This window comes from Durio zibethinus, chromosome 18 (assembly GCF_047325235.1).
Source record: "Durio zibethinus cultivar Kanyao isolate XHJ-2024 chromosome 18, ASM4732523v1, whole genome shotgun sequence".
NCBI classification, from domain to species: domain Eukaryota; kingdom Viridiplantae; phylum Streptophyta; class Magnoliopsida; order Malvales; family Malvaceae; genus Durio; species Durio zibethinus.
Genome location: NC_143179.1, coordinates 16,881,260 through 16,891,671, shown reverse-complemented (window position 1 = coordinate 16,891,671; position 10,412 = coordinate 16,881,260). Strand labels below are relative to the sequence as shown.

General features: G+C 34.3%; 1 protein-coding gene and 1 long non-coding RNA gene across 2 annotated transcripts; one reads left to right on the top strand and one right to left on the bottom strand.

Annotated features, from left to right (window-relative positions):
• The first annotated feature begins 3,752 nt into the window (after positions 1–3,752).
• On the top strand, positions 3,753–4,241 carry LOC149513773 (uncharacterized). Its single transcript, XM_089748111.1, has one exon. It carries the CDS (start codon positions 3,753–3,755, stop codon positions 4,239–4,241), a length of 489 nt encoding a protein of 162 aa, XP_089604237.1.
• Positions 4,242–4,834: 593 nt separating this feature from the next.
• On the bottom strand, positions 4,835–6,188 carry LOC149513772 (uncharacterized). Its single transcript, XR_016329928.1, has 2 exons — positions 5,744–6,188; positions 4,835–5,143 (listed from the first exon to the last, which is right to left on the bottom strand). It is a non-coding gene; the product is annotated as an uncharacterized LOC149513772 (long non-coding RNA).
• Between the last annotated feature and the right edge of the window lie 4,224 nt (positions 6,189–10,412).

Here is a 10,412-nt window from a genome sequence, read left to right as displayed (position 1 = left end):
CTACCGTTACCATGGGAAAGAGGAAGATGCAAATATGTAGTGATCTAATGGCAGTTGACCAACAAACAAAGAAAATGTAGAGAAGAGGGGATGGTGGAAGCAAGAAAACCATACCCAACAGCAGAGACTGGTACACAGTCCCGCCGAGAGAAATTTCCTTAGAACGGTCGGGTCCTGGGAACATATGTGCAGTTCGAGCTCTTTGCGAACTGGTGAAGAGCAAAGATCCCCATGTAGTGTTTTTTATGGAAACTAAACTACATGTAAATAAATTAGATAGAATAAAAAAGATGTCTAGCATGCATGGATGTTTCGGGGTGGACTCGGAGGGAAATAGTGGGGGATTGGCAATGCTTTGGAGGAGGGATGATATTGAACTAAACTTGCTGAGTTTCTCGAGAAACCACATCAACATGGAGGTGAGAAAAGGCCCAAAAATCAGTCCATGAAGTTGACGGGCTTCTACGAGGAACCTGATGTGAGGAGACACGAGTCGTGAACACTGATGAGGAACTTAGTAGAGCAAGATGATAGGCCATGGTTTGGTTTAGGTGATTTCAACGAATTGTTATGGAGCCATGAAAAGACAGAGGAAACATGAGAAAAGAAAGCCAAATGACAGCTTTTAGGGAAGCACTGGAAGTATGCAATTTCGATGACTTGGGATATGAGGGTCAATGGTACACATGGGAAAGAGGCAGATCACAGGCTACAAACGTTAAGAGAAAGATTAGACCATGGTTTGGGGAACAAGAAATGGTGTGACCAGTTTCCAGATTTTGAAGTCCAACGCTTGGCAGCACCAATCTCCGATCACTGTTCTATCATTGTGAGATCTGAAAAGCCAAAAAGGTACGGAAGGAACAGAGGTAATAAAAGGAGGGTTAGGTTTTAACCCATGTGGCCGAAACAGGCAAATAGCGAAGGAGTAGTGAAAGCAGCTTGGGGTAACAATAGCATAGTATCCGTACTTGACCAGATGAATAAGATTAGCGAAAGATTCAGAAAGTGGCATGAATCCAATTTTGGTGATACTGGGAGAGGATAGCAATACTCAAGAAAGAAATGAACCAACTGAGCATGAAACCCCCCACTATAGAAACTTTGGATTGGGTTAACCAAATTAGGGGGCAGCTGAATTATTACTTGGAGAAGGAAGAAGTTGATTGGAAACAGAGATCAAGAATTCAATGGCTTCAAGAAGGAGACAGAAATACAAGTTTTTTCCATGCAAAAGCTTCGACCAGGAAGAGGAGAAATATTGTTAAAGGGCTGGAGGATGAAAATAGGGTATGGTGTGAAGAAGAGGAAAAAATCGAGCAAATAGCCACTGGATATTTCGAAAGGTTGTTCCATTCGGATAATCCATAAAATCGTAAATATGTACCGGACGTTGTTGAACCTTGTATTACTGATGAGATGAACAAACTCCTTACAGAATTCAGCAAAAGGGAAGTCCACAAAGTGGTCAAACAAAAGAGTCCTAACAAATCACCTGCCCTAATGGTATGCCTGTTCTATTTTTCCAGAAATTTTAGCATATTATTGGTAATAAAGTTACAATCTTTTGTTTGTCATGTCTTAGGGGGAGAGGGACTTAGTCGAGATAAACCATATTAATATTGTCCTAATCCCAAAAATTAAAGAGCCTAAAAATATTACCCAATTTAGGCCTATTAGTTTATGCAATGTGATTACAAGATCATATCAAAAGTTTTAGTTAATAGGGTTAAGACAATTCTTCCTTCTTGTATTAGTGAAACACAAAGTGCTTTCATTTTGGGCAGGTTAATTTCAGACAATAATATAGTTGCCTACCAAATTGTGCACCATTTGAAAACCAAGAAACAAGGGAGAAAGGGATTCTTTGCCTTAAAAGCTTGATATGAGTAAGGCCTATGACTGAGTGGAGTGGAAGTTTCTTGAGGAGATTAAGCTTAGACAGGGTTTCCATTCTAGGTGGATATTTAAGGTAATGAATTGTGTTACAACAGTGTCCTATATTCTCTTGTTGTAAATGGAAGCATCACTGATGAATTCTTTCTAACAAGGGGACTTCGTCGAGGAGACCCGTAATCACCCTATTTGCTTCTTATTTGTACTGAAGGTCTCTCAGTGAGGCTAAAGAAATGCCACGAACAATGGTTACTGCATGGAGTTCAGGCAAGCCAAAATGGACCTCGAGTTAGTCACTTTTCCTTTGCTGATGACAGTTTTCTTTTCACCATGGCCAATAGAGGTGAAAGCGAAAAGGCGATACACACGCTAAAGTGATATGAAGAAAGCTCAGGCCGAAAGATAAACCTAGATAAATCGGCTTTATTTTTTAACGACGATACAAGAGAAGGGAAAAGGAGGAAATAAAGAACTTGTTTGGAATTCAAGAGACAAAAAATCTGGAGAAGTATTTGGGATTGCCTAAAATGGTGAGAAAGGTCAAGAGTAGGGCTTTCAGGGATTTGAAGGAGTGAATAAGTGCCAGAATGAATGGAAGATTTCAAAGAATGTTATCAATAGGAGTTAAAGAGGCATTCATCAAATCCATATTGCAATCCATTCCCACCTTCGCCATGAGTTGCTTTCTACTTCCAAAAACATTATGCAAAGAATTGAATAGGCTGATAAGCAATTATTGGTGGAGAAGTAACAAGGAGACAAGGGGCATACACTGGCAAAGCTGGAAGGAAATGTGGAGGGCAAAAAAAGATGGGGGCATAGGCTTCCGAGAAATGGGAGAGTTCAACAAGGCAATGCTAGCCAAACAAGGGTGGAGAATTTTAGCTAACCCAGGCATGTTAGCACATAAACTAATAAAAGCCAAATATTTCCCACATGTCTAATTCCTCAACGTTGAACTTGGAGTACACCCCTCTTTAACGTGGAAAAGTATTTCGGCTACAAAAGCAGTTTTGCTCCATGGTTTGCGATGGCGTGCAGGAAATGGCAGGTCTATCTGAATCTGAGTTGACAAATGGCTCCTTTCTTCTACCTCATTCAGGCCTCAATCACCAACAAATGATAATGATGAGAACAAACTTGTAGCAGACTTGATCAACGAACAAACAAGAACTTGGAAATGGTTTGATATTCATGATATGTTGTTACAGGATGAAACTGAAGCTATATGTGCATTACCTTTAAGCAAGCTAGACAAGCCTGATAACATGGTATGGCATTTTGATAATAAAGGGATATACACGGTGAGAAGTGGCTATAGAATTCTATGTCAAATGTCACAAGAGAATGGTTTAGAAGCAAGAAGCAATGAAGACTGAAGGAGAGAGCAAGGAACCTGAAAAAGGATTTGGGCAGTGCCATTTCCAACGAAGATCAAGATACTAGCATGGAAAGTGGGCAAAGGCTTTCTACCAGTGAGGGTGAACCTAGCAAAGAGACGAATACCAATGGTGACAACGTGTCAACGATGTGGCCACAATGAAGAAATAGTCATAACAGTGGTCAAAGAAGTTAATTGGGCAAAGGATTTGGGAAAAGCTGAATTTCAAATGGGATGAGGTTGATGAGCAACTACTGAAACCATTTCACTAGCTCTCCAAGATAGTTGGAAATTTCACAATGGAACAAATGTAGATATTTATGATTGGCTAGTGGACAATATGGAATGACAGAAACAATGAACATCATGAGGAACAGAGGAAAGCACCAGATGCTGCTGCTGTTTCTGTGAAAGAATACACGATGGACTTTAACAGGGCATAGCTGAAACAACAAAGATACAGTGAAGAAGGAATATGGGCTGGAAACATACTGCTAGAGGTACGATAAAGGTGAATTTCGATGGGGCAATGGATAAGGAAATGGAGAAAGATGGCTTTGGAGTGATCATTAGGGATGAGAAGGGTAGAGTGATGGGAGCTTACAGTGATAGTATACCATGGGTAACCAACCCCTACACGGTTGAAGCTCTTGCTGCTGTCCGAGCCTTGGATTTTGCGAAAGATGTGGGGATTAATGAATTTGTAATAGGAGATGCGTTAACAGTTACCAATAAACTCCAAACAAGGAACCAAGATATGTCCCCAGTTGGCGTAATAGTTGACGAGGCTAGACAAAAGATGGTAGAGATGAAGGGTTGCAACACACAACATACAAGACAGTCAGGGAATGTAGCAGCACATCGACTGGCAGTGCATAGCACTTCACTACATGAGGGGGAGTACTGGGTGGAGGATATTCCTGTGTATATTCTAAAATTCGAAGCAAACTTGGGCTATGATTAAATGAAAAAGCAGACTTTCTTTCAAAAAAAAAAAATGAACTTCTTGTAATGATTTAATGTATGAAAAATCAAAATGATGTATATAATATTTTTTATGTACTAACAATTCAAATGAAAAATAGGCTTTGTTCAACCCAACTTAGCGAAATTGTGCATTTTTTAAGCGCACATGGAGCACTAAAGAAGCCATGATCCAAATTGGGACTAAGCAGTTAATTTTCAAGATAAGGTTTTTCTAACAAAAATTGATTATTTTTAGGTCTCCACTCTCCTATTAACCTTTGTTTTGCATTTGGTTGCAAGTAAGAAAATTAAAAAAAAAAAATGAACATCAAGAAATCCAGCTAATTATCCCTAAGGTCATCTCCAAAGTGTTGAATTATTCATCAGGACTCTAGACTCGTCGAATTGTACAATATTACAACTCGGATTGCAATTCCATAATCTTTGATTAGTGAACATGATGAATGACCCAAGCATTTTCCTTCATACAAAAATTACCTAAAGCAAAAGTTCAGATTTCAGCCATTCATTCATATCAATCAGGAAGATAATGGGGACATATTGAAAGGAATTAATCAACAAATAAACCAATTAGGAACCTTTCGAACTACTCAATCAATAATCAAGAAGATCATAGGCACAATCACACCACTAAGAAAAGATGTTTTTGAAAGTGCAGCTGAAAAAACCCAACAGCATTATTTAAGATGCGGAATCACTTCAGTCCATTTGCAAGGTATATTATTGTGAAATGCAGCATCATCTCAAAAAGGTCTGGAATCTGTCCACATGTCTTGGACATTACAGAAATCACCCAAAAAATAGATTAAAACTCCTCCCATCTAGAGGCTTCAATGACCAACCGTGCAACTCATTCTTCAGACGAATCTGAGCGGATAGCTGATATCGAAGCAATGAGATTTTTCATCAGAATACTTGTCATTAACAGACAAATAATGATATCACGAAACCTTATTCTTAAAAGGATTAAAAAAACCATGGCAGAAGAAGAGACTGAGGACAGAGAAGACAAGTTGAAAGTCAAGTAAATCTAAGAAATAGTTGGGTAAGTTAAAAAATTACAGTTCAAAGTATGCTGAAATTACACTTATTTCCTTGCATGTTGCAATATCAACAATTATTCCCTTGGGTCTGGTGAGCACTCGTTTAATGTCACTTGCCAACATAAGTACTCACATATCTTTTTGACAATATTGTCATCATATACTAACATATGACTGCATCTGCCATGATTCACGTGATGATAGGTGACTAAATACAAAGAGATAAATGTAATTTGACCAAACCACTAAGTGTTTTTTGCAATTACCCTCATAAATAATGTCTGACATAGAAAAGTAACACAAGGGGCAAAAGGAAAAATACAGATACTGACCCAATCATACAAACACAGACAGCAAATAAAGGAGTAAGATAATGCTAAATAAATATTAGAGATCTACAGAAGATAATAAACCTGACTTCTTTTCATACACCAACCTGAGTAAAGATAGTGGCAACATGATAGGAAAACATGAAAACAATTTGCAGGAACCGCCCAAATGCCACAGGGTTCATGCCCAACTTGCAAATAAACTTCACTACTTTAAACATCCGATGCTAAATGGAATTCCAAACAATTAGCGTTCATAAAAGATTTAAGCTGTCTAGGTCAACTTGACAATTATTTCACTTAACCAATATTAAGCAATAGAAGCTAGCTAGTAGAACATCCCACACAATTCTCTCAAGCATTAATGCCAAGATGTTTTCTATGCCACAAAAAACTAAATTTCATCACACAAATTCCATCCACTTCACCCAGATAGATAATATCAAGGATACTAAGTAGTCTTGCTTGTTATAGACTTAAAGTAGACCAATGAATCAAACTACTAAGCTAGCAACATAGTCATTGATTAGACTTAATAAGGATTTGTATACATAAAACTCAGTTGAAATCTAAGAATGTTTTTGAAATCTAAATCCATGATTATTATCTAACCATCAATGATATGCCATATAACAAAACTTTCTACCATTAGGTAACCATTTCGAACATGCCTACGCGGCACAATATGAACAAGCGTAACGACTTTTTATGCTCTAACCAGATAAATTTGCATAAGTAAGAAAATCATTTATAGTCCATAATAAAGCAGCATGTATATTAAATTTTTTTTGATGCATTATAGGTTTCAACTCCTTCCTATAATTGTTTTAACTCTTTAATAACATATTGTAAGTAGATGTCTATATCATTACCCGGACCTTTTTTCCCAAGAATTATCATAGACAAGATAAATGATTGTTACTTCATGGCAATCCATGGTAGCAAATTGTACGGAATCAATACAACTGGTCAAGTACTATAAAAAGTACTTATCATTTTGAATGGGTTAAATCCATTGGATGCTAATCCAAGCATAACATTTGGAGGATTAGATACAAAGTCCAAAAACCTAAAATAAAATGATTTCCATGCCAAAGAATTTGTTGGATGCCTCAATGATCCATCATTCGTTTATTTCTCATGATGTTACCTTATAAAATCTACAATTTTGAAATACATGAAGAATCGTTGAAGTCTTGGTATTAATGGAAAATATAGTAAAATCTTTACATGCTTCTTTTTTACATAGGCCTCATCACTATTCTCATTCAACCTTTCATTGATATTTTTGTCCACCCAATGAGAAATACCATACAAATGACAAGATTCTTGATTTTTTCTATCACCTTAATATAACATGCAATTATTGGGACAACTATGAATTTTCTCATATCCAAGACCTAAATCTTTGATCATCTTCTTTGATTCTTTACAAGATTCAAGGATATTTGCAAAAGAAAACATTTTTTCATAAATTTTAATACTAAAGTCAAAAAGTTTTTCGTCGATCCACATAAGCATTTCAAGTGAAAAAGATAAACACAAAAAGATGACCTCTAATGCTTCGATCTCTCATAAAGTTCTTTATTCATATCCCCAAGTAACCTATAAAACTTTGATGCTTCTCTTCTAGATTGTTGTTCAGCTACACCTATCCCATGTTCACCAAATTCATTCATTTTAACATTTAACTTATTAAATCCATCATTTTGGGGAGACAAATTATGAAAATATTGGTTATGAATGTTAAAAGCATCTCGCAACATGCCTTCAATATCATCTGTTATAAAATGATCATGTTGGTGTTAGAGAGCCCTTGAAGTTGAAAGAACTCTAAAGGAAGTGAGAAACGTAATTGTTTTGAAAGAAGATCTTTTGAATCAAAAAAAATATAAAAGTATAAATTCATGATAACTGAATGTACTTGAATCTTATATTTTATTACAAAAAGAACTTGTTTTAATAATTTGTCAAAAGCTAAGGGTTTTAGGGTGGAAGGCCATGGTTTCACATGAATGTTTGTATGATATTTGTTGATGCTTGTTCGTACTTTCCTGAACCTTGTTTAAGCCATATTTTATGACTACTCAGCTATCTTATAAGAAGTCTATGCTTTCTATTTATCTTTATTGGTGTAACTTAGAACACAATACTGATATTTTACCTTTCATTTTTCTTGTCAAAACTTGGTTTGTTGTCATTTTCATTTTCTCTCCAAAAAAATAGCTTTTAATTTTAGTTTTTTTAATTGAATCTTGTTACAATTTTAGGCTTCTTACACTATTTTTCAATTTTCTTTAAGGTTTTCATAATGAAATTTACAAATTCTCATGATTTCCTTTTCAAATTCTATAAAATTCATGTTGAACTCAAATATGGTTTCAAAATCATGCACCTGAACTACCTTCAGTCTTTTAATCAAAACTCAGTGAATTCTAGCTTGATTTACTTCAAATTTTTTTCCTAGATTCCTAGTTCATAAGGCTATAATCCAGTAAAAATTCAGCCTTAAATTTTAACTATACAAGTACAATTAATTCTTCAAATTTAAGGCTGAATCCAAAAGGCAAAAATGATCCATACATGAGAACTTGATGAATGATGATCCTCTCTCTTTCTAGATGTTCAATTTGATTCTTTCATACTTTACATTCTTATTTTTACATGCTTACTTGTTAATTTTTAATTGATTGCATTTATTTCCAAGAATTCATTTGGTGTTTGTATAGATTTAGTTGTTAATGCTCTATTTTTCTCTGTTTTGAGTATCAATTGAGTTGCTAGTTCATTAGGCTGGTTTTTCTCCATTTTGCTACCATTTTCTTATTGAATTTTATAGCAAACTTGATTGATGAATTGTTTTTAGCTCATTTCAAGTTTATTTTCATTATAAACTTCTAGACCTAATTTTTTCTTTCATCAACTCAGTGAGTTTCAGTTGAATTTCACTTTATATTTTAGTTATTTCTAGTTAATTCTTGTATTTTCTTGCACTTTTTGTTCTTCAAATTAGTTTTCCTTTTGGTTCCTTAATTGATCTTTTCAATTCCAATTATGATCACTTATTTTAGCATCAATTAGATGTAGATCAATTAATTCACGTTTGGTTACAAGTTAGTTGTTAGTTGCAGTTTTGTGTTCTTTCATTACATTGTGCAATTTTTCTTCAACTTTTGCTTTTCAAATTGATTTCTCATGATGGTTTTTATAGATCTTTGAAATTCTAGCTTGTTTTGAAAAAAATTTAAAGGAACAAAAATGAAAATTCAGATTTAATATATTGGTTTTGAGATGTGTTCTATTTCAATTATATGTGTGTTTAGGGTTGGAGTTGGATTTGTTTTGAACCAATTGTTTTAAAGTTTGGGCTACTGCACTTGCAATGTTGATAACTTATCTGTAAAAGAATTTCCTTTTTTTAATGTATCCTAAAGTTGATATATGTTAAGATACTCTTACTTGTTTATTTGAATGAAGATCTAAATGTGGCCAAAAGGTTATTTTATTCCAAAAGTCAAGGAATTTGGGCTTTTTCCATAAATAGGTATGATTGAAAAAGGTAAAAAAAAAGATGTTTTGGCTTCAAGCTTTTAATGTTGAAACAAGAAATTAAGTTAATTGTTTTAGTATAACCCATTATAAAAATTTTAGTTTCAGGGTTCAATCTAATTATTTTGTCAATCCTATAGATCACAGTCATCTTGCTATTAACTATTGAGTTTGGAAGTTATATGCAACATGCCCTTTGTGTTTATATCTATTTCAATTATAAACTTTTTTATTGATGTCATCCCCTTGAATCTTATTCTTCTTCTACTTTTGTATCATAAAATAGCATGACTAGCAATATTTTACATGTGTATGCCAATTGGATATGCACTCAGATGCGTTTACGATAGAATAGTAAGTTTTGTTTTATAGCTTTTTCATAAGTATTTGTTAAACTAATCTCCTTAATTCCTTCCTAGTTTAAGAATAAAAGAACCATCCTTATTTCAAATATGACAAGTTTTGTTATTGTCTATATTTTATGATGCTTTATGCTCTACCCATACGTTAATATGAGATAACTAGCTAACAGGTTGGCAGTCATTTAAATTGGCATTTTGTATTTTGGGTGGAAACTATTGTGATGCTTCCATTTTCTATTCTGGGTTTTATTATGAAGCCTTTGCAGTTGAAAAATGCATACTGTAGACCTATCAACTTGGATTGGTCTTTTATACTTTTTTCAATTATTTTTTTATGATTCCATAATACAGTTTTTGTTGTTGCTAAGTCTAAAAAAACATTGATCTCTATAGACATAACTATACCAGAAGTTCAAGGTCTAGCATAGTTGATTTATCCATTACACAATTTGCATTTCCCTCTTGAAACTCTGTTGCGTGGTCATTTTATTTTGAAAGATTGATTTATTTTCCTCTTGAAGCATTTGAATCCATTTATTTCTATGAATTTATTATGAGCTAAAAATATGATTTGAAATGGTTTATCTTATAAACTTCATGGAATCAAATAATCTTTATCTCTTTCCAATGCAATCAAACGTGAACTTGATTGAATATTTATCTCTCAGCCTTTCGTATATTCTTCTTCGCTTAAATTATATGGCATTGCGTTTCAAGTCTAGCAATTTCATAATGAAATATGTAAAATGGAAGAACTATGATTATGAAAGGCATTTTCATGAAATGCAGTTAGAGAGAGAGTATACATGCTTTTGCCTTGTGCTTTTATCTTGGTCATTGACCAAAAAATATATCTTAGTTTATT